Source organism: Balaenoptera acutorostrata, chromosome 4, assembly GCF_949987535.1.
Source record: "Balaenoptera acutorostrata chromosome 4, mBalAcu1.1, whole genome shotgun sequence".
NCBI classification, from domain to species: domain Eukaryota; kingdom Metazoa; phylum Chordata; class Mammalia; order Artiodactyla; family Balaenopteridae; genus Balaenoptera; species Balaenoptera acutorostrata.
The window spans coordinates 126,286,716-126,312,174 of NC_080067.1; the positions used below are offsets into that span (position 1 = coordinate 126,286,716).

The 25,459-nt window shown below is 35.7% G+C and overlaps 1 protein-coding gene across 1 annotated transcript in view; it reads right to left on the reverse strand.

The window, feature by feature from the left end:
• The window catches only part of TMPRSS15 (transmembrane serine protease 15), a 138,753-nt gene that overhangs the window by 91,435 nt on the left and 21,859 nt on the right, over positions 1-25,459 (reverse strand). The window contains exons 6-8 of the mRNA XM_007164132.2: positions 18,838-18,969; positions 12,805-12,913; positions 4,062-4,168 (exon numbers count right to left, since the gene is read on the reverse strand). Of these exons, the coding sequence (XP_007164194.2) occupies positions 4,062-4,168; positions 12,805-12,913; positions 18,838-18,969 (348 nt within the window). The remainder of the gene's footprint in view (positions 1-4,061; positions 4,169-12,804; positions 12,914-18,837; positions 18,970-25,459) is intronic.

Here is a 25,459-nt window from a genome sequence, read left to right on the forward strand (position 1 = left end):
GCTCACGGGCCCAGTTGCTCCGTGGCATGTGGGAATCTTCCCAGACCAGGGCTCGAACCCGTGTCCCCTGCATTGGCAGGCAGATTCTCAACCACTGCGCCACCAGGGAAGCCCTGTGTGATTCAGTTTTAAAAACATGTCCTTAAACTGCTAAGCTCCAATATTGGGGATATGCTATCAACAGCCCTTTGGGAATGGAAGAACAGCTAAGCACTTAGAATATAAAGAGTGGTGTAACAACTACACACACAGAAATGCATTTTCCTGGCTTGTCAACTTGAAATTGGTTTCAGCATGCTCATACAGGTTGTTTTTGTTGTCTTTCTTTGAGGATACATAAATATATCTATGTATTTTTTGAATAAAGTATTAATGGAGAATATTTATCATCTTCTACCACTTCCATACCCAGTACTGATAATTATTACCACCAATGAATTGAATATTTTACCTTCATCACTACAGTTTAAAGAAAACATTTTTGAACTACTATCCTGTTAATCTATTCTGATTTACCCTGATTTCCACACTTATTTGGAAAAGACTCTATTGCATTCTATATCATCTATCTATATGAAATGCTCACCTTCCTCTGAAACTTTTTACCAGTCAGAGAACTTTTACATCATGACTCTATATGAAAATGACTGAAAAATGCCTTTAAAATGTGTTCATACTAACTTACCCCTAATCAAGTATATAAGAACTATTTTATGGTACTGGATACTTTTATTTTCTTATAATTCCTTTACATAATCTTATTTTCCTTGATTTAATTAAAATATCTATATATTTTCCACTTGATAAAGATAATTATCTTTATTCTGAATTGTAATTTAATAAAAGTAATTGTGTACACATCTCTCACAATAAGAAACTTGCTAAAATATTTAGAAAAATAGATGGGATTTTGAATCAAGAGTGAAAGTATCAGCACTGTTACAAAACAAAATAACTTTAGAGTTATAAGTAATGCTATTGATCTCCATTAATTAACTACTATAATACCATGATATATAAACCTGCCAGTTTAAATTTAAATCAACAAATACTAAATTTTTACAATATATCAGGCATGTGCTAGATGCTGGAGGTAAGAAATTTTTACATATCTTTAAAAAAGGTATTATTTTAAAATTTAAAATGTAATTTTAACAGCTAATGCCATTTCTCGTATTTTTCAAGTTAAATTAAAATATTTAAAAAACTTTGAAATACATTTATATTTCAAAAAGACCTTAAAAATTAAACAACTACCTATTTGTTATAATTTAAATTCATTTTCTTAGATTTTTTCTATTTTCTATTTGTATATTTAGTTTCTTTATTGCATTTTTATGATAATTATTGTGCATTATTGACATCACTATATATAATGATTCTAAGATTTAGTTATGTATTTCTGATGATCTAAGCATGTGAAAATAAGTAAAAATAGCGTTCAGGCAAATGGTATCTGAACAGAAGGGAACATGAGGGTAATTTACACCTATCATTTTTGGGCAGTTAACCTCTATGAATTTAGTTTTTATCTGTAAAATAAAGATTGTAATAGCACCTGTGTAATATGGTTTAGGGGAGATTTTTTTTTTTTTTGAGTTAAATTGCTGAGAACACTACTTTGCATATTGCAAGTGATTATTAATATCACATTAGCCCTTGGAGAAATTTATATGAACTGGCTTATTTGTCCACCTAGGTAAATATTTATGTTGACATAATTTTAAGGAACTAGATTTATCAACTACAGAAATAAGTAGATTATGAAATGGCTGGTCCATTTATTTAAGCCAAATGTGACTTACCATGAGTTCATCTATTTCATGTATATCATGATTATATTTGTACTTGGGGCTTTTAAAGCACAATGAATAAATGCATTGTGTTTGAAGTCGGAGTGTCTGGGTCTGATTTCTATCTCCAACACTAACTAGCTTTGTGGACTTGTGGTCATTTAACTTCTTAGATCTCATTTTCCTCTCCTGTAATGCATACTTTGTAGATTTATTGAAAATATTAAATAAGGATATCCACATAGAGCACTCAGTATGATGTGTGTCATATTAAAAGCACCCCAAAAAAGTACTTATTATTATCATATGCTTAAATATTTCTCAAATCAATAAGTCAATCAAAACATTTATTCAATAAGATCTACTTTTCATTATTCACAAGTGCAATTTAAAATCCAAAATTATTAAAATAAATTCAGCTTTATACAAATGTTAATAAGAGATGTCACTTGTAACCTTATCTTAGCTCTGCTAAGATGACTATTGACTATTCCTCAAAAGTGTGAGGAAAACGAGTTATTCCCTGGACTCCATTGCCACATTCTTCTCTTCATCCTTAGTTTATTTCCTCCTGGAATTTCACTCCTACTTTTGTTGGCTACCATGAATAGGTCTATTCATTTGGGGACCAGATGGAATAAAGTGGGGTAGTCACACATGTATTATTAGAGTGTTCCATGCCCTTTCTCAGCTCCCATCGGTGTCTATGTCCATAATGACAAATGGCTGCATAATAATACCATCCACACCTTCCATTTAGTGAGACTACATCCTGATCTACTCATTGTTTTACCAACTTTATTAGTAATAGTCCTGCAGGAGACTGAGAAGCAGAGTGCATAATAAAAATAGAAAAAAAAGAGATTCACTGTTGAAGAAAAATAGTTGTTTTTAGGGTTTGTTTGAATTTTGCTTAATGGGGAGCTACACTTAGCATAGTAGAATTCCACATGATTTTTAAAACATCAATTAGAAGAGGATCATGTGAAACAGTACATCTTTTATTACTAAGAAGTTTGATTACACAGAGCACTAAATTATTAATTTTTATAATCAGGACCAGTTTTTCTTTTTCCTTTCAGTAACTTAAAGTACAAGCTCATATTCACTTCAAAATCAAAAAATGGGCGTAAGACCTAAATAGACATTTCTCCAAAGAAGACATACAGATGGTCAAGAGGCATATGGAAAGATGCTCAACATCACTAAACATTAGAGAAACGCAAATCAAAACTACAATGAAGTATCAACTCCCAGTGGTCAGAATGGCCATCATCAAAAAATCTACAAACAATAAATGCTGGAGAGGGTGTGGAGAAAAGGGAACCCTCTTACACTGTTTGTGGGAATGTAAATTGATACAGCCACTGTGGAGAATAGTATGGAGTTTCCTTAAAAAACTAAAAATAGAGCTACCATATGACCCAGCAATCCCACTACTGGGCATATACCTTGAGAAAACCATAATCCGAAAAGACACATGGACCCCAGTGTTCATTGCAGTACTATTTGCAATAGCCAGGTCATGGAAACAACCTAAATGTCCATTGACAGATGAATGGATAAAGAAGGTGTGGTACATATATACAATGGAATATTACTCAGCCGTATAAAGGAACAAAATTAGGTCATTTGCAGAGATGTGGATGGACTTACAGTCTGTCATACGGAGTGAAGTAAGTCAGAAAGAGAAAAACAAATATCATATATTAATGCATATATGTGGAATCTAAAAAAATAGTACAGATGAACTTATTTCCAGGACAGGAATAGAGACACAGATGTAGAGAACAGATGTGTGGACATGGGGGGGAAGGAGAGGGCAGGGTGAATTGGGAGATTAGGTTTGACATAAATACACTACCATGTGTAAAATAGATAGCTAGTGGGAACCTTCAGTATAGCACAGGGAGCTCAGCTCAGTGCTCTGTGATGACCTAGATGGGTGGGATGGTGGTGGATGGGAGGGAGGTCCAAGAAGGAGGGGATATATGCATACATATAGCTGATTCACTTCGTTGTACAGCATAAACTAACACAACATTGTAAAGCAATTACACTCCAATAGTAAAAAAAAAAATTCTTGCATCGATAAGAGAATGGGTTATTTCACAAATCATATTGCTACATATCTGGAAGAAAATAAAGCCAGACATACAACCTCAAAAAAAACAAAAAAAAAAAAAATCAAAGGGAAAGCACATCACTCCAAAAAGTTTTCCACATATTTTCATTTTGATAATGGACTGTATATTTGTTTTAACTTACCTCTTAAAATCTTGCTTGAACCCACACCTTCATAAATATTTAATACATCTGTATAATATGTATTAAAATAATCAAAGTTCAGTTGAATGGAAAGTCCTTGGTTTACACTAAATTAAAAGCAAAAAATAGACTATTACACTCTTAACAGTTGGCACAACTCAATGTATTCTAGAATTTGAATGTATTTTTCTAATTGTGATAAAGAATATGTAACATGGGATAGACTCTTAATTTTTTAAATGTATGGAACAGTATTTTTAACTATAAGCACAATATTGTACTGCAGCTCTCTTGAACTCTTTCAACTTGCATGACTGAAACTCTATACCCACTGAACAGTAACTCTCCATTTTTTCTCTCCCAGCCTCTGACAACCATTGTATTTATTTATTTATTCATTCATTTATTTATGGCTGTGTTGGGTCTTCGTTTCTGAGCGAGGGCTTTCTCTAGTTGCGGCAAGTGGGGGCCACTCTTCATCGTGGTGCGTGGGCCTCTCATTATTGTGGCCTCTCTTGTTGCGGAGCACAGGCTCCAGACGCGCAGGCTCAGTAGTTGTGGCTCACGGGCCTAGTTGCTCCGTGGCATGTGGGATCTTCCCAGACCAGGGCTCGAACCCTTGTCCCCTGCATTGGCAGGCAGATTCTCAACCACTGCGCCACCAGGGAAGCCCCCCATTGTACTTTTTGATTCTCTGAGTTTGAATACTTTAGATGCTTCATATAAGTGAAATCATGCAGGATTTGTCCTCCTGTGACTGGCTTATTTCACTTAGCATAATGTTCTCAAGGTGCAACCATGTTGTTGCCTATGATAGGATTTCCTTCTTTTAATGACTGAATAATATTCCACTGTATGTATAGACCACATTTTCTTTATCTATTCATCTGTCAATGAACATTTAGGTTGCTTCCACCTCTTAGCTATTGTAAATAATGCTGCAATGAACATAGGAGTGTGTATCTTTTAGAGATCTTGACTTCAATTCTTTGGGATAAACACCAAGAAATCGGATTGCTAGATCATATGGTAGTTTTATTTCTTATGCCTTTAGGGAGTCTTAATACTGTTTTCCATACTGACTACACCATTTTGCATTCCAACCAACATCACACAAGGGTTCCAATTTCCCCACATCCTCACCAACATTTATAATGTTCTGTTTTTTTGGTAATGGCCATTATGATTTCGATTTGCATCTCCCTGATGATTACTATGTTGAGCGATGCCCTTTAACGATTTGTATGCCTTTTTTTTTTTTTTTTTTGAGCAATATCTATTTGAGTCTTTTGCCCACTTTTTATTTGGTCTATTTTGCTATTGAGTTTTGTAGGAGATCCTTATATATTTTGGATATGAACCCCTTATTAGATATATGGTTTGCAAATATTTGCTTCCATTCCTTAGGTTGCCTTTTCATTCTGTTGTTTTCTGTTGTTTCCTTTGCTGTATAGAAGGTTTTTAATGAGATATACTGCCATTTGTTGATTTTTGCTTTTGTTGCCTGTGCTTTTGTTTTCAAATCCAGGAAATCATTGTGAAGACCAATGTTATGAAGCTTTCCTTTTATGTTTTCTTCTAGGAGTTTTATGATTTCAGGTCTTATGTTTAAGCCTTTAATTCATTTTGAGTTTATTTCTTGTGTATGGTGTAAGGTAAAGGTCCAATTTTGTTCTGCAACTGAATATCTAGTTTTACCAACACCATTTGTTGAAGAGACTATATTGTTTCCCCATTGTGTAGTTTTGACATCCTTGTCAAAGATAATTTGACCATATATGTGTGGGCTTATTTGTGACCTCTCTATTCTGTTTCATTGGTCTGTATGTCTATTTTTATGCTGGTACTATACTGGTACTGATTACTGTAGCTTTGTAATATATTTTGAAATCAGGAAGTATGAGGCTTTGTTCTCTTTCTCAAGATTGTTTTGGCTATTTGGGGTCCTTTGTGGTTCCATATGAATTTTAGGATTCTTTTTTCTTTTAAAATCATTGGGATTTTGATAGAGATTGTGATGAATCTATAGATCATTTTCAGTAGTATGGACGTTATTATATTACATTATTATATTTTAACAATATTAAGTCCTCCAATCCATGAACATGAGATGTCTTTCCATTTATTTGTCTTTAAATTCAGTCAGTAATATTTTATTATTTTCACTGTGTCTTTTACCTCCTTGATTAAGTTTATTCCTAAGTACTTTATTCTTTTTTTTTTTTTTTTTTTAATAAGGATTTTCTTTTTAATTAATTAATTTATTTATTTTTGTCTGTATTGGGTCTTCGGTTCGTGCGAGGGCTTTCTCCAGTTGCGGCAAGCGGGGGCCACTCTTCATCGCGGTGCGGGGACCGCTCTTCATCGCGGTGCGCGGGCCTTTCTCCATCGCGGCCCCTCCCGTTGCGGGGCACAGGCTCCAGACGCGCAGGCTCAGCAATTGTGGCTCACGGGCCCAGCTGCTCCGTGGCATGTGGGATCTTCCCAGACCAGGGCTCGAACCCGTGTCCCCTGCATTAGCAGGCAGATTCTCAACCACTGCGCCACCAGGGAAGCCCATATTCTTTTTATTGCTATTGTAAATGGGACTATTTTCTTAATTTCCTTTCTAGATGATTAGTGTATAGAAACACAAGTGATCTTTCTATGTGGATTTTGTATCCTGTAACTTTGTTGAATTATTTTATTATTTCCAACAGGTTTTTTTGTGGAATTTTATGGTTTTCTATATATAAGATCCACCTGTGAACAGATAATTTTAATTATCTGTGAACAGATAATTTTACTTCTTCCTTTTTTGTTTGGATACATTGTATTTTTTTTTCTTGCTTAATTGCTCTGGCTAGGACTTCCAGTACTAAGCTGAATAAGAGTGGTGAGAGGGGGCATCCTTGTTTTGTTCCTGATCTTAGAGGAAAAGGCTTTACTTTTTCATCATTGAGTATGATATTTACTCTGGACTTTTCTTGTATGACCTTTATTAGATTTAGGTAAGTTCCTTCTATTCCTATTTTGTTGAGTGTTTTTTTATCATGAAAGTGTGTTGAATTTTGTCAAAAGCTTTTTCTGAATCTGTTGAGAAGATCCTGTGATTTTTAGCCTTCATTCTGTTAATATGGTGTATCAAATTGATTAATTTTTATATATTGAAACATCCTTGCATCCCAGAGATGAATCTCACTTGGTGATAGTGTAGAATCCTTTTAATTTTCCATCGAATTTGGTTTGCTAGTATTTTGCTTAAGGATTTGTGCATTTATATTATCAGGAGTATATTATCAGGACTGCAGTTTTCTTTTCTTGTGGTGACTTTGTCTGGCTTTGGTATCAAAGTGAGTGTTCCTTCTTTTCTAATTTTTGGAAGAGTCTGAAAAAGATTAGTATTAATTCATCTTTAAATATTTGGTAGAATTCACCAGTAAAACCAGTGGGTCATGGTTTTTTTGTTGGGAGGTCTTTGGCTACTGATTCAATCTTCTTACTAGTAAATGGTCTGTTCAGATTTTGTATTTCTTTATGATTCAGTCTTAGTAGATTGTATGTTTCTAGGGATTTATCCTTTTCTTCTAGGTTATTCCACTTAGCACTTCTTTTTCTCTATCCCATAAGATTTGGTATGTTGCTGTTGTTGTTGTTTTTTTTTTATTTGCTTCAAGATATTTTCTAATTTCCTTTTTGATTTAGTATGAGATCCATTGACTGTTCAAGAGCAGTTAGAACCTTGCAAGTTTCTTTTTCAGTAGTGTCTAATTTTTTGCTCTCTCTGGTGTCTGTATGTGGCGCTGCACATTCTCTGGTCCTACCACAGCAAGTCACCCAACTATATCTTGTTCTCTGCAGCCACAGGCCATGCAAATTGTGCTGGCTCATCAGCTCCACATTCATGCAAGACATATCCTCGTTGCTAGGGAAGCTCTTGAAACAGTTAGAATGTTGGAAGCATGCTGCACTTCTTTCTTTCCATCCTTAGGGAGAAGCCTTGAATTGTGCACCTTCTCCCAATTGTATCAAGCCCTGCTGGCCATAGCAAGCTGTACCCACTTCTCTTTGTTCTCAGTATCTCTCAGGCATCCAGACAATACCAGTTCCATCACTTATCCATATGAGGTGAGACAGAAACTAGTCCCTCAGGCAGCTCTTGGAAAAGCTGGGACACTGGATGCATGTTTCGTCCTTCTTTTTCCTTCCAAGGAAGAAGTAGTGAGTCAAGACTTGTGCTGAGCTGTGCTGTGTTGGGGAAGGAGTTGATGGAGGGTAAAATGAACTTGATCTTCTTGTCCATTTCAGTGCAGCTGTCCTTGGCTTTGTGTTCACCTGGGGTATGCAACTTCTTAACTGAATTCTGGAATTCTCATAAATGTCTTTTGGTTCACATTTCACTGTTAAATTGACATATCTGTGGGGGAACAAAAGCTGAGGCTTCTTGGCTACAGAATAATTCCTATCTCATTATGCCAGCATCTGTATGAAAATCTCCTATGGTGTGATTTAGTCATGGCAGACTGAAAGCTGAGAACACCCTCTATATACATCCTTTGTGCTAAATCTTGAATAAAATTTGGATCAGTTGCTATGTATTTGACCTCCAAGCTCTCAATTTGGTTGACCAATCCAATCATTATGATGATCAAAATAATCAAATTGCCAATGGCTGATCTACCTTATGCTGAATGCTCTGTGGGGAAAAATGTTCAAATTTTAATTTTCAGTTCAGGGAAAAGGTGTCTAGGGCAATGCCTCTTTATAACTCTACTGTCTCACTGAAGTGTAGGATCAGAAATGTGAATAATTCTTTAGTGTTTTGGAGGTACAAGGTTCCCCCGAACTCTGCAAAAAGGAGGAAGGCCAAACAATTAAAGCAGAGCATGGATAATGTTGAAGCTGGCTGAATATTGAAAGGGTGGATAATAGGGAGAGATATAGTCTTCAAAGCCAAGAAGGAGACTGAGAAGATACTTGGCTTCAGAGGCTGGCTGTGGAGGCTGCTGATTGAGGCTGCTGATTGAGGCTGCCTCCTGCCCAGGGGCATGGCAAGTTTGGATTTTCAGTAAGTTATCAGTAGTACCTTGATCAGTTGGTAAACTGGGGACATTCATCACAAATGTAGTTAATTTTGAAACTCTAAGTTTCATGGTTGGGAAATGTCCATTTGGGGCAAGACCTGAAGTTTGGCAAATGTATTAGGTTCCTGATGAGGGGCTGGAGGCAGGGCTAAGGTTTAGTCTTCAAGGAGTGGGATTGACAACACTGCAATGGCAGCAACTAGCAGGAGAGGATTAAAAGACATGTAAGCAGTAACCCAGGTTTTTGGATCTGACCAATGTTTGCTGCCAGGAAGGTGAGGTTAGAACAATGGTGGGTTGTTTTTAAAAAATATTGACACAGGGACCTCAACCCTGGATATCAGATTCCATGGTTCTGGAATGGATTTGGGGATGTACATTTTTAAATACTCCAGGAGCGATTGTGATGTGCTCTCAGGTTTGAGGGTCACTGGAGGAAGATAGGCAGATGCAGAAGATGCCACGCTCATGGGCTACCCTCAGATGTATTTAATAACCACAGGAGGTTGACAGGGGTGGAAGGAGATCAACGTGAGGGAGCAGGAGATACTCCCAGCCCAGACTGAGAGGAGAGAAAAGCAGATGATGGCAGCTGTTTAAAAAAAATTCTACCTCCGTTAGGTCTCTTCAGCCATGCGGAAAGTGAGCCTGCTAGTGAGAACTTTAGGAAATCCAGCATCAAAACTGAAGAAGACAGAGGAAGAAGAAATAAGCTGCCTTCAGGGATGATTTCTGTTATTTTAATGAAAGTTTTGGTGTCTCCAGGCAAGAAAACAGTGAGGTTTTTTTGGTTGTTGTTGTTTGCTTGTTTATTTTGTTTGTTTGTTTGTTTAACAAGTGATGTTGTTTTCAAGAAACTAAAGGATGCAAGAGGAGCTTCCTAGGAAACTTTGTGTTCAGAAGCTGTTTACTTTTTCAAAATAGATAATTGAAGGTAGAGGAGAGAAATGAGTGCATACTGTTTTCTACTTTCTTCTGTTTCAGAAAAGCCAACTTATTTGCAATAAAACAAAGGCATTTATAAAGGTGAGATTAATTGGAGAATATCATATCTGATGTTTTTATAATATTAACCACAGTTACCTTCTGAAGTTTTGAAGGAAAGGATAATTTCCTAAATGTAATTTTTATATTTTACATTTTTGTATCAATAGCTACTCTTTTTAGAGCCCATTTTTACTGAGCATATAATAGAGTGCTAAGTGTTTTACATTCAATATTACTTTTCATAATGACTTTGACCCCTGTAGTTAGAGATACTGAACTCTATAGATGTAGAAATTTTGAGTCTAAGAGATTTAGTTATTTGTCTGAGATCACATACCTTGAATCTGAAGAAGCCAGATTTGAAGCCCATGCAGACAGTCTCCAGTGCTCACATTCTCCATCACTGACACTCTGTTACATGTGGTCTTAATATAATCCCAAAATATAGCTTAATTGCATCTTAACCATTTCTCCACTAGTTATTGGGTCTTCCAAGCTTGTAAGAAACATTATTGTCTTTACCCCACTTTGATCACCATTAGGAAAAACAAACCATCAGGTCTAATGCATCTCTAATGTAGTAATCAGTTTTGAGAAGAAAATACACTTAGATTATTTATATAATTTTAAATCATAATTTTATCATGAAGTACAGTATTTATTTATTTTAGATTCTATAGGTTTTAAAAATCATCCCTAGATTAATGGTGGATTTCTTAAAATAGTTTTAAAAATTAAGTGATGGAAAAGGAAGTAAAAAGAATAGAACCATACAAATCTTTAATCAACATAGTGTGATTATTACATAAATGATATTATGTATTATTATAGCAAAAGTTTATTGTGATCTGCTTTTAAGACCTCCCTGTAGTTTTGACCTAGCTCTACTAAGAAGTGGACTGAACAATTAAATTATCATTATTTAGTATTAATAAAATTCCAAAGATTACATGAAGAAATCACTGTGTAGTTAGGAATGTAAATCAGTTAGAATTCATTTTCTTTCCATTTTCAAAGGAAGTAATTTAAGATTTTTCTAAGTTTTTCTGCTGACATTTTAGGTAAAGTATTGAATATTTTTCATTTTTTTATGAACAATGTTAATAGCCATTTATAAATGCTTCTCTTTAAATATGATGTGATTATATTAGAAACGATGTCCTCTAAATTTTTAAGTTTTCACTTGACAAGAATTACCTAGAACTGCCATTTTAAATACAAAATCTTATCCTTGGCACACAAGTAACATGTTGTTTAGAGCATGAAAAAAAGGAAATTGTGCTCTTAGTTATATCACATGACTTACATGAGGCTGAACTCCAAAATAGAAATCATTTAAGCAGAACAATATGTTCTTGGTTCCCTGAATAATGCCAAGTAAATGTGTTTAGAACAATCTTCCCTTCATACCTCATCTCATCTCTGGAATATGTCTACTCAGGAAAACAACTCTTGTGAGTCTTTATGGGGCCATTTCCTATCATTTGTTTGGCAAGAACCCAAAGCTCTGTCTTTTAGCCTTCTTTAACCAGCTGTTATATTGATTCCCCATTTTCTAGTGAGTTATCACAATGATTAAAATAAATATATAGTAGGTCAGATTGGGAAACCATAATCCCATCCAGCTGTTAAGAGAAATGAATGAACTAGAATGCATTTCTCAAAGTGAATTCCACAGAACACTTGTGCTGAATGTTCTGTGGGGAAAATGTTCAGTGGCTTAATAGAAAATATATATACAGTTGACTCTTGAACAACACTGGCTTGAAGTGTGTGGTTCCACTTATATGTGGATATTTTCAATAAATGCATACGACACAAACCATGGGGAACCATAGAACAGAGGGCCAACTGTAATGTTATATGGGGATTTTGACTGCATGGGCTGTTGGCGCCCCTAAGCCTTCTGTGGTCAAGGGTCAACTGTATATTTTGGGGGAAATTTACTTGCATCTTAACTTATTTAAGGCTATGAGAAGTCTTATATTTTTAAAAAAATTATAATGAGTTTATTTCAGAGCTCCTTATATTTATTCTAGTACAAATGATCTTTACCTTGAAATATCTGAGAGAAACATTAGGTACTACTCCTCTGTGAAAAATGTTTAGGCAAATGTTAAGGTAGACCAGCTATCAGCAGTTTGATTATTTTGATCATCATAATGATTGGATTCATCAATTGAATTAAGACTTGGAGGTCAAATATATAGTAAGTGAACTAAGTGTTATTCAAGATACAACAAAAAGGATGAGTATAATGGTTTCCCATCTCTTGATCTGCCATGACCAAATCACACCATCGGAGATTTCACATGGATGCAAGCATAATGAGAAAGGAACTACTCTGTAGCTAAGATGCAGCTAAATGAAATACAGTTTCTTGTGATATACAGACATACAGGCATGCTGTTAATTTTGGCAGCATTTGATTTGTGCCAACCATATGGAAAAAAAACTATCTACAAAGCCCAATGAGATGGTCCCATTTATTGTTCATAGGGCAAAATTCCTTTTTAAAAGTTTAAGAATGAAAGAGAAATTTCTTGGACAGGATATCAGTTGGGAAGGCTTTGCTTCGTAGTTAATGAAAAAAATTGTCCAAAAAATAAATACATTACTAAAGATGGTAAGACTAACTGCATCCAAGAAAGACTTTATGACTTAAGAACATGGAATAGAAGATGGTATATTACCGTATAATCCACCGACAAACGACACTTGGATTAGAAGACTTTGGATAATGGGGAGCTTCAAAGGACCCAGAAGATCCAGTCAACAAAAATCTTCCATCACAAGCTGTGGCTGTGAAAAAATGGCAATTAATGTTAGACAAAACAATCTTGGAAGGATTTCTCAAATGAAATGAGATTCAAATTGCCTAACAAACCTTCACAGAATACTCGTGACTAAACCTATACCAGGTCATTTCACAAAACTAAAATGATCCAATGGAAATAGATCAGATTTCGTGTTTTAAATCTATTATCTATTTTCAAATACTCTTACACACCCCATTATAGACCCTTTAGAAAATCATTCTATTTTTAAATACCCATAGCTAAGTTGCATTTTTAGTATATTCTTTTATATTTGTAAGAAAACAAATATATCTGAATTGTAAACTTCCAATTTAAAGAAGCAACTATTTTTTATTTTATTTTCCCCATTAAATTGGAGCTAGGGTGAACCTCCTCTATGCACACTAAGTGATACGTCTTCCTGAAAATGATCAGAAAATGGCCAGGCAAATGATACATATGGTGCAAGGGGCCTGAAGAGATCCTTCCATTCAATCTACTGCACACAACTTTTAACCTTCATCACTTTTGCTCCTTTTGTATGGACTCACAATCTAGCTCAGTATTTTCATTCAATATTCCTGAGTGTGTTTTTCTTTCCCATGACAACTCATTTTCCTCTTTTAATTCTTGTAGCACATTTATTTCATGTACTTCTCTTACATCTCCTTAATGTCATGAATTACTAGTTGTCTTAATTTATAACTGAGTCATTTCCTACTAGATTAAAATCTTGAAATCATGAACCAGGAGTCATAATTTGTAGCTTTTTATTTTATACTTGCTACGTATAGTATGCATTAAAAATAAAACTGATTTGATTTTCACAATCTTTAGTTTTTCTTAGGTTATTTTCTATATTCTTACTACTGTTGACACCATAATTCTAGAATAATGACTCCTGGAATGTGTCCTTTTTCTTTTGGTATTTTGTTTATTCCTCGTATGTCAGAAGTGTTGATAGAGGGCAGGGAAATCAAGGAAATTTATCAAAATTAAATTGCTGCCCTTGGAATCTGAGTGCAGAATAAGCTAATCCTAAATTGATAAATGGAAAAGCCCACTGTAACATTACACAGTAATTCTGCCAAGTTATAAAACACAAGCTATTATATGACATCAAATATTTTATGTGAACAGAAGAAACAAATTGAAAAGCACATAGAAATCTTGGGAAAAATCCCACATTTTGGTTGGCTTTTTGCTACTTTTGGTGTATATTTTTAAAAGGCATATAAGGTAGAGGCATAAAAAAAGGTAAATAAATTTTAAGATTCAAAGTCCGTTTAAGAATAATGTCCTAGGAATTAATTGCATTGGATTATGCATTGGATTATTACAGCCCAATTCCCAAGAAAAAAAAGAACAAATTAAGAACAGAAAAGATAATAACCCAATATCATAGACTTCAGGAAATTAAAGAGAAAAAATTGTGACTTGTTGAGAGATTTGAATCACTTTATGTGTAATACTTGCTGGAGCAAAAAGGACAATTAAGGCTAATTTGTATGATTTGAAGATAAACAGTAAAATATATGTCTGTTCAATGCAGAGCTAAATCATCTTCTAGTTGTAAAAAAAAATCTCCTTCTTCACTCTTAACTCTCTGCGTATCACAAACCACGCCAAATAAATGAGACAATTAATCCCTTAGCTTCAATGACCATAAAAGTAAGAATAGTGTCTGCTTGTATTTTAAGTGATATATGGAGCCTTTTAATCACAGTTTGTCAAGAAACATGTGGGCTCCAAGAGTATAGGCAGTGCAAGAAAATCCACTACTATTATAAGTAGTTTATATTTAAACTATGACACTTAGGAACACAGTAAGGAAGAGCAATCAATCCTACCAGCCCTAAAATACAACTGTTAGCGTTGGTGGAATGTTTATTATGTGCCAGCATTGCTCTAAGGTCATTATATAAGTATTAATGTCCCCTTCACCACAAATTTATGAAGTTTTAGGTGGGGAAGCTGAGGTACAGAGCGGGTAAGTTAACTAACATAAGTTCTTCCAGCTTACAAGGGTTGATTCAAAACCAGGCAATACCTAATATTAGCCTAATACCTCAATATATAGAGCTATCAGGGTGACATCATTCAGTCGTTGAAAAGCAGGATGTGTGTGTGTGTGTGTGTGTGTGTGAGAGAGAGAGAGAGAGAAATTTTAAATGAAAAAAGAAACAGAAAATTAAAAGAATTTCGTCATGTCCAGTGTTTTTAAAATTAGAATATAGATCACGTTTGCAACAGCACTTCACAACAAACAGGAGGGAGCAAAAAAAGATAGAGTGAAAAAAAGGGAACAAAACAAGACCAGTTTTAGAATTTGTAAAACCTATTTGCAAAGCTGGTAACACTTTAGTAATTCTTCACATCCACTCACTACATATTTGGGGGGAAGATATCAACAGCTTTGGGCTGTACAATGCGGGTCATACATTTCCAAAAAGCTGAGTGATCACCCTGGTGGCAGAGATTGTTGTATGTTTGCCATACCCTTATTCAGTCCCTTTCTAGGTACATGCATATCCTAAAATGGGTCACGTGACAGAGTCTGGTTAATAAACTATAGTGAAAGTGATTTTGTTTATCTCCAGATATGATTTCTAAAAAGATCTTCTATAACATTTTTCTATTGTCTCTCAGCAGGTTGCAAAGGATCCAGGGGGAAACTTGGCCCAGAAGGGATGGTGGAGGAACCGGCATCCTGAATGCCTGCAGAGCACAGCCTCTTGCCATCTTTCTTGGACTATAACGTAAGTGATAAATAAACTGTAATTGTCTTACATTGCTAAGATTGTTTATCATAATATTTAGCTTGCCCTTAAGAATATGATCAGTTTGCCTGTTCAATTTTCTATGAAGTTGCTGAGTTTTAGTGCAAATGGATAATCTACAGGTCTAGTTCTGCTCTAAAAGGCCTCTGGGAATTCCTACACTTAAGTAAATATTAAGAAGAATATTCCTGAACACATTTAAAATAAAATTACAATAATATTGAACTACTTATAATAACAAAATTCAGAATGCCAAAATATTATCATTTCAAGATATAGGTTTGTGCTAGGGACTTTCTCGTACATTCTTTCATTTAATTTCAGGATATTTCTGGAGAACCTAATGTTACATGTCATGAAGCAGGACAGACTTTTGGCAAAACAGATATAACCCAGCCATGGCTGAGTAGGATTACTGGGTATTCAGGATTATAATTTTTGACTACGAAGTGCTTTTAAGTGTAGCATCAGAAAAAATTCTCAGTGAGAGATCAATGAGCCTGTCAAATAATATGAGCCATTCTCTTGCACTATCTGAAATTGCCTGTAATGGACTGGGATTCGTATGGGTGTGTTCTTAGGACCCACTGAGAGCGCCCTCTGCTGGCTCAATGTTTATTAGTTGTGTGTTTTCTCAGGGCTTTGAATTCTCCAGGAACGTAAATCAAACATGATCTCTGCCCATCTACTGTGCACATACCTATAAGGCATGCACATACATTGTGCATGCAAACAATCTATGGAGACACTTGCCAACTTCCAAACAGGCCTGAACATTAGCCTAAAGGCTGTGAGTCAGCATCTCTTCTTCTCATAGGTCAGCTAAAAAGTGAACTTTCCTGCTGGTGCAATTTTCATCAGAAGAAAAAAACAATTTAAAGAAATCTTGGTGCTGCTATAGTCAGCTATAAGTTGTGAAAACCTAAATAACTAAAGAATAAAAAAGAAGCTGTTTAGGAAGTCAACATTATTATGACTGTATTAATAACTCAAGCTAGAATTAGAGCTCACAGCTGGAGGAGAAAAAAGAGATAGAGCAAAGGTCAGTTTCACATAGAGAATTCTCTTAAAATAATCTTTCAGTGAACGTAGATTGATGGACAGGGCTTTCAGGTAGAAATTATGCTACTAGAAGTTCGAGGTGGTGCTGAGGTGAAGAACTCACAATCATTCATGACTAAATAATAAATGAAACAACTTATATAGGCTTGAAAATCCTAGATGGATAGAGTAATTGATTTGTCCACTTTGTTCCACAACAACTTTAAATTGTTTTTCAAAAATAGATATAATGCTAACTTTAAAACACAAATAAAGAGAATCAAGAAAAAATGGCAAACGAGGATTCAGAGGCTTGAGAAAGTTAGTAACGTGGATGGTGAATTGATACCGTTTAAATTAACATAAAACCTCCATGATATTGAAAAATAATAATGCAGTTTGTTTATGTCTTTCAGGCAAATTTAGAGAATTCAGTTCTAATAGTGAGGTTCATGTCATGAGTTTAGAATGACTAAGAAAAGTAATTCATGGCCTTATAACTTGTTTTAGGACAAGTTGCCACACATAGGATATTTCTATGGTTATTTTTTGATATGCATGGATACTAATTTATTATGAAAATTATAAACTCCATGACAGTAAAGAACACATAATAGGTGTGGTTCATTTTCTGATTATTCATCTTATATATTTTCCCCCATTTAAAGTTATCGATCATCATTACACAGGCTTAAAGGTATGTGTCTCACTTTGATACACATTATTTTTGAAATAAATCAGCATCACCTTTGTTACCTCATGATGGCACACTTGTATCACATTCTCTGTGAAAAGGTTTTGAAAACTGCCTGAAAACCATAGCAAAATAGGATGTTGCTTTCTTTTTCTTTGAGTAACTTAGTTATATAAAATAGATTAAAAAATATTCTGTAGCCTACACTTTCTTCCAATATGCTCTGAGTGCACTTCAAAGTATGTAGTTAAACTCTGAAGTTTGAATTTTATCCAAGAACATTTGAATTAGGATTGCTTAGTAGAAGACTCTTCAGTTAAGTTGCCAGTTTTTGAGTTGGTTCTGGGAAACAGAACAACCGCCTGTCTTTTCAAGTATATACTGAGGGGATAGGTAATTTTTTAAACTTCAGTTGGTAATGGAGCATTCATCTTCAATTAACATCAAGCAAGAAGAGCAAAGTGTAACAAATAATAGAAGAACAAAGTGTAGCAAATTATAACTAAAGCCTTTTCACATTTCAGGAACTAATGGTGCTCATGGTCAATTTTTAAACTGGTTGTAAACCACACCAAAAAATTGTTCAATTCCTGCTGTTTAATTTTTCAAGAACAAATTATAGGTTGGAATTGTTCGGATAGTTCCTCACATTCCTTACCAATCTGTATGTACGTTTATGTGCTAATCTTTCATGTGTATATTACCCAGTGATAAAATGAAGTAAGCCAAAGAAGAAATATGTTTATATCACTTAGAGCCATGTTTGGCATTTAGTAAGTGCTACTTAAGTGTTAAATAATAATAATAATAATAGTGATTTTTAAAATTATTAGCACTCAAAACAAATGCCAAAATTTACAAAAAAACCACAGATATTTTATTGATCAAACATAAAGATCTTATTTGTAGCTGATTTCCCTTATTCACAGAACTACAACTCAAGTACACTTTTTAATATATCTTTTGTTTCTTTGCCAAAAGGTGAATAAAGGCAACAATCAAAATTAAGGGGTGGTGATTACTGAGTTAGAAACTGTTAAAATGGCAAAAATAAAATGACCAATATTGTGATAAGATGGTGAAAAAATGTTCAAATTCATAATAGTTTGTAGTAGCTTAATAAGGGATGAAAAATAATGCCAGTCTCCTCCCCCAGACATTAACCACAGCATTCTTTCTACACTTGTCGAATGGAATTCTGTTTAATTAATATGCTTAATGTCATGTGATAAAGTTTAGGAAATATTAATATAATTATTTTTTAGATTTTTGTATTAAATTATAAACATGGCTATTGGGATATCTCATTCTCCAGTAGTTTTTGGTACTTGAAGGGTGTGTGTGTATGTGTGTGGTACATAGTGAGGGAGGATGGAAGAGAAGGGGGAAGAGGGAGGGAAGGTCATCACTTACCACAAATTTTATTGTCTTCATCAGAGCCATCTGGACAGTTTAATTCTCCATCACAAAATAAATCAATTGCTATACACTTTAGAGCATCAGCACACAGCCTTGAATCAGGTGGGCACTCTATTGAGGCATTTCCTTTTAAAAAAAGATTGGATTTATAAGTTTCCCGCATAGTAGATTTAATTTCCAACCAATGAGATATGTACAATGTCTGGATAGTTATTATATATTTTTTGTCATTTAGGTAAGTATATGCTTACTTATAAGCATGTATTTCAATTTCCAAAAGAAATATTTATTTCATTTAATGAATTGATCATTTGTAAAAACTTAGAGTTTTAAATTTTGAAGAAATGATACATATTTCTTCATAGATGTCAAATATGATGTTTATTTTGTTGATTTTTAAAGTCGACAAATGAATACTGCAGTTTGGACATTTAGTCACCAATATTTACACCTCCTAGGATTGGAATGTGTAATGTGGGGCAATTTATTGGAATATGTATCACATCATCTGCAGTATCTAGTAGCCACTTCATTTACTTATAAACTTATCATTTGAAAATATAGTGGCTGAAGTCAAGGTTTGCATCCAGCAGAGCAAAATTTGTCAAAGAAAGCTATTTTATAGTAAAATAAAACACTTAAAATTCCCAGCGCATTGAGCATGAGAAACCCAAAGGTTATTTCTGTTCAATATCTCCTTGCTTCTTGGATCAGAGGTTCTTAGGGGGAAAGGTGCAAACATGGCCTTGAAGGGCTCCATGCCATACTCTGGCCATGATCTGATCAATTTGCACCTCTCAGCCTGTCCTGTCCTTCTCCTTCTCCTCTTCCACATTTCTAGATATAGAGATGGACTGAGAAACACATTTTACTTCTAGAAATTGACTTGGAAATTTTAGGTGCAATTCTAAAAATATATTTGTATGCCCACTAGATAAACACATATGTTTTTATTTTTCTAAGCAATGTGAGAATTTGAATATTTTTTGTCTATGATTAGAATAACAATGACAGTTAAAAGTTTTTGGAAAATCTTTAAGCTCAATAACATTTTTTGTTATTGTTCTTAATCTTAAAACCAGCATTGCACTGCCATCTGCTGGGTTTTAAACATATATTTGATTCTGAAATTTCTCCTTACCCTCCAAGAAATTAATTGGAGAAAGAAAAGTGCTTCTGTCAATAAATCTGCTAAGGTAATACTTAATAATTAGAAACATTATGGACAGCGTTGCTGAGTATATATACAACTAAATTGGACTTTTGTAATTGTCTGTAATTAAAGTGGATATAAACCATTGGGAAATTCAAGGATCACCTAACATCTAAAATAAGAAAGGATAAAAACCAGAGCCATTCCAAAATGACAAAATACTCCCACTTAAGATAATAAAAAATGATAAAAATGGTATTGAATAAACACATATGCATATTATGAGATATATATGAGATACTCATCAAGAGAGTCCTTAATTGTTGAGTCCCTAATCCATGAAAGGCATAGTGTTGATAGTATTCCATAAATGCTTGATAAATAAATAAATGAGAAAAAGGGCATTATTCTAGAAATTCTATGTCTCATTTTAACAGTAGTTAATAGAATTCTAAGTGTTCAGCATCTATAAGAATAGATTTGGGGATATAACTAGGAAAATTATAATTTTGTCTGATCTAATGCTTCTCATGGGAACTTCACTTCCTGATGTTTCATATTTTGTCTGTTGCTTATTGAACTTTATAGATTGAACTTCAAAACCACACTGGCAAGTGACACCCCTTGGGATCTTTTGATCTCATTAATGATCATTCATTCACTCTACGAGTATTTATTTCTACTTATTTGTGTCATGGATTTTTAAGGGATAGAGATAAAAGGATGAGTAAGGCAGAGACTATTCTCATGGAGCTTGGAGTTTAGTTGGAGGCTGGTTCATTAACTAATAAATTTTTCAAATGATGCAGAAAAAAGTGATATGGGAAAAAAATCAAAGACTGGGCTACACCATGGATTATTTTCCTTCTGAGGCAGGGATTGAAAGCATCTTCACATAAACTAAATTTTGAAGGATGCTTAGAAATGCACAAGGAAGAGAGGTATGTGAAATGTATACATAGTGATATGGCAAGAGCATATTAATATATGCACAACAGAGGACTCTAACTTGTCTAGATGTTGGGATGTTTATTGAAGCTATGGCAGGAAGGGAGTTTAGTGCCAAATTCTGGGGGACTTTTAAAAAATCTTTTAACATATTAAAATATTTTTCTATAAGCAATGGCATTGAAAGTGTTTACATATATATGTGATATGACCAGTCCATGTTTCATAAAGGCAATTCCAGGACCAAGTGGAGAATCATGTGAAGAGAGCAGACCAATTGAGAAACTACTTCAATGGTCAAGGTGAAAGTTGATTAGGGTTGGAACTCAACTCTTGCACTCGCAGAAGAGATGGGGCATATTCCAATTGCTATTTTACAAGTAGAATTGATGAGCTTTAGTGACCAGATGTGTCCCTGACCAGAGAGTGGTGGCTAAGGGGATGCTAAGGATGGTAAGTACACTTTTGGAGTGGCCAGTTGAATTACCAACGGTCATTAATCATGTTAGTGATTATAAGAGAAACAGCTGGTGGGATTAGAAAATGACTCTAGTTTGAAATATTTTGATTTGAAGGTGGAAATATTATATTATGTCAAGACTGTACTCTGTATATCTCCAGATTCTGGTGTATAAACAATCTTCAGCTGTCTTGGTCCATGAATAAAGAGAATTTCCTCATATCAAAACCAATATGGGGGGGAGACCTTCAAGATGGCGGAGGAGTAGGACATGGAGATCACCTTCCTCCCCACAAACACATCAGAAATACATCTACATGTGGAACAACTCCTTCAGAACACCTACTGAATGCTGGCAGAAGACCTCAGACATCCCAAAAGGGAAGAAATTCCCCATGTACCTGGATAAGGCAAAAGAAAAAAGAAAAAACAGAGACAAAAGAATAGGGATGGGACCTGCACCAGTGGGAGGGAGCTGTGAAGGAGGAAAGGTCTCCACACACTAGGAGCCCCTTCGCGGGTGGAGACTGCAGGTGGCAGAGGGGGAAGCTTCAGAGCCACGGAGGAGAGCGCAGCAACAGGGGTGCGGAGGGCAAAGCGGAGAGATTCCCGCACAGAGGCTCGGCGCCGAGCAGCACTCACCAGCCCGAGAGGCTTGTCTGCTCACCCGCCGGGGCGGGCGGGGGCTGGGTGCTGAGGCTCGGGCTTCGGTCGGATCGCAGGGAGAGGACTGGGGTTGGCGGCATGAACACAGCCTGAAGGGGGCTAGTGCACCACAGCTGGCCAGGAGGGAGTCCTGGAAAAAGGTCTGGAGCTGCCAAACAGGCAGGAGACATTTTCTTGCCTCTTTGTTTCCTGGTGCGCGAGGAGAGGGGATTCAGAGTGCCACCTAAATGAGCTCCAGAGACGGGCGCGAGCCGCGGCTATCAGCGCGGACCCCAGAGACGGGCAGGAGACGCTAAGGCTGCTGCTGCCACCACCAAGAAGCCTGTGTGCGAGCACAGGTCACTATCCACACTGCCCCTCCCGGGAGCCGGTGCAGCCAGCCACTGCCAGGGTCCCGTGATCTGGAGACAACTTCCCCGGGAGAATGCACGGCTCACCTCGGACTGGTGCAATGTCACGCCGGCCTCTGCCGCCACAGGCTCGCCCCGCCTCCTCCGCACCGCTCCCTCCCCCTGGCCTGAGTGAGCCAGAGCCCCCGAAGCAGCTGCTCCTTTAACCCTGTCCTGTCTGGGCAGGAACAGACACCCTCAGGCGACCTACATGCAGAGGCGGGGCCAAATCCAAAGCTGAACCCCTGGAGCTGTGCAAACAAAGAAGAGAAAGGGAAATCTCTCCCAGCAGCCTCAGGAGCAGCGAATTAAATCTCCACAATCAACTTGATGTACCCTGAATCTATGGAATACCTCAATAGACAATGAATCATCCCAAAATTGAGGCGGTGAACTTTGGGAGCAACTGTAGACTTGGGGTTTGCTTTCTGCATCTAATTTGTTTCTGGTTTTATGTTTATCTTAGTTTAGTATTTACAGTTTATTATCATTGGTAGATTTGTTTATTGATTTGGTAGCTCTCTTTATATATATATATATATATATATATATATATATAATTTCCTTTTTCTCTTTTTGTGAGTGTGTATGCGTATGCTTCTTTGGGTGATTTTGTCTGTATAGCTTTGCTTGTACCATTTATCCATTTATCCTAGGGTTCTGTCTGTCCATATATTGTTTTTTTTTTAGTATAGTTTTTAATGCTTGTTATCATTAGTGGAGTTGTTTTTTGGTTTGATTGCTTTCTTCTTTCTTTCTTTCTTCTATTTTTATTACTTTTAATTTTTTTATTTTTAACAATTTTTTTATTTTAATAATTTTATTTTATTTTTTTCTTTCATTTTTTCATTTTTTCTCCCTTTTCTTCTGAGCCATGTGGCTGACAGGGTCTTGGTGCTCTGGCCGGGTGTCAGGCCTGTGACTCTGAGGTGGGAGAGCTGAGTTTAGGACACTGGCCCACCAGAGACCTCCTGGTTCCACATTATATAAAATGGTGAAAGCTCTCCCAGAGATCTCCTGCTCAATGTTAAGACTCAGCTCCACTCAATGACCAGAAAGCTACAGTGCTGGACACCCTATGCCAAACAACTAGCAGGACAGGAACACAAACACACCCATTAGCAGAGAGGCTGCCTAAAATCATAATAAGGTCACAGACACCCCAAAACACACAACCGGACATGGACCTTCCCACCATAAAGACAAGATCCAGCCTCATCCACCAGAACACAGGTGCCAGTCCCCTCCACCAGGAAACCTACCCAACCCATTGAATAAATCTTAGCCACTGGGTGCAGACACCAAAAACAACGGGAACTATGAACCTGCAGCCTGCTAAAAGGAGACCCCAAACACAGTAAGTTAAGCAAAATGAGAAGACAGAAAAACACACAGCAGATGAAGGGGCAAGGTAAAAACCCACCAGACCAAACAAATGAAGAGCAAATAGGCAGTCTACCTGAAAAAGACTTCAGAGTAATGATAGTAAAGATGATACAAAATCTTGGAAATAGAATGGAGAAAATACAAGAAATGTTTAACAATGACCTAGAAGAATTAAAGAGCAAACACACAGTGATGAACAATACAATAAATGAAATTAAAAATTCTCTAGAAGGAATCAATAGCAGAATAACTGAGGCACAAGAACGGATAAGTGATCTGGAAGATAAAAGACTGGAAATAATTACTGCAGAGCAGAATAAAGAAAAAAGAATGAAAAGAATTGAGGACAGTGTTAGAGACCTCTGGGACAATATTAAATGCAGCAACATTCAAATTATAGGGGTCCCAGAAGAGGAAGAAAAAAAGAAAGGGACTGAGAAAATATTTGAAGAGATTATAGTTGAAAACTTCCCTAGTTTGGGAAAGGATATAGTCAATCAAGTCCAGGAAGCACAGAGAGTCCTTTACAGGATAAATCCAAGGGGAAACATCCCAAAACACATATTAATCAAACTATCAAAAATTAAATACAAAGAAAAAATATTAAAAGCAGCAAGAGAAAGACAAGAAATAACATATAAGTGAATCCCCATAAGGTTAACAGCTGAACTTTCAGGAGAAACTCTGCAAGCCAGAAGGGAGTGGCAGGACATATTTAAAGTTATGAAAGAGAAAAACCTACAACCAAGATTACTCTACCCAGCAAGGATCTAATTCAGATTTGATGGAGAAATTAAAACCTTTACAGACAATCAAAAGCTAAGAGAATTCAGCACCACCAAACCAGCTTTACAGTAAATGCTAAAGGAACTTTTCTAGGCAGGAAACACAAGAGAAGGAAAAGACCTACAATAACAAACCCAAAACAATTAAGAAAATAGTAACAGGAACATACATATCAATAACTACCTTACAAGTAAATGGATTAAATGCTCCAACCAAAAGAAAAAGACTGGCTGAATGGATACAAAAACAAGACCTGTATATATGCTGTCTACAAGACACCCACTTCAGACCTAGGGACACATACAGACTGAAAGTGAGTGGATGGAAAAAGATATTCCATGCAAATGGAAATCAAAAAAAGCTGGCATATCAATTCTCATATCAGACAAAATAGACTTTAAAATAAAGACTATTACAAGAGACCAAGAAAGAAACTACATACTGATAAAGGGATCAATCCAAGAAGAAGATATAGCAATTATAAATATTATTTATGCACTCAACATAGGAGCACCTCAATACATAAGGAAAATACTAACAACCATAAAAGGGGAAATCAACAGTAACACAATAATCATAGGGGACATTAACACCCCACTTTCACAAATGGACATATCATCCAAAATGAAAATAAATAAGGAAACACAAGCTTTAAATGATAAATTAAACAAGATGGACTTAATTGATATTTATAGGATATTCCATCCAAAAACAACATTATACACTTTCTTCTCAAGTGCTCATGGAACATTCTCCAGGATAGATCATATCTTGGGTCACAAATCAAGCTTTGGTAGATATAAGAAAATTGAAATCATATCAAGTATC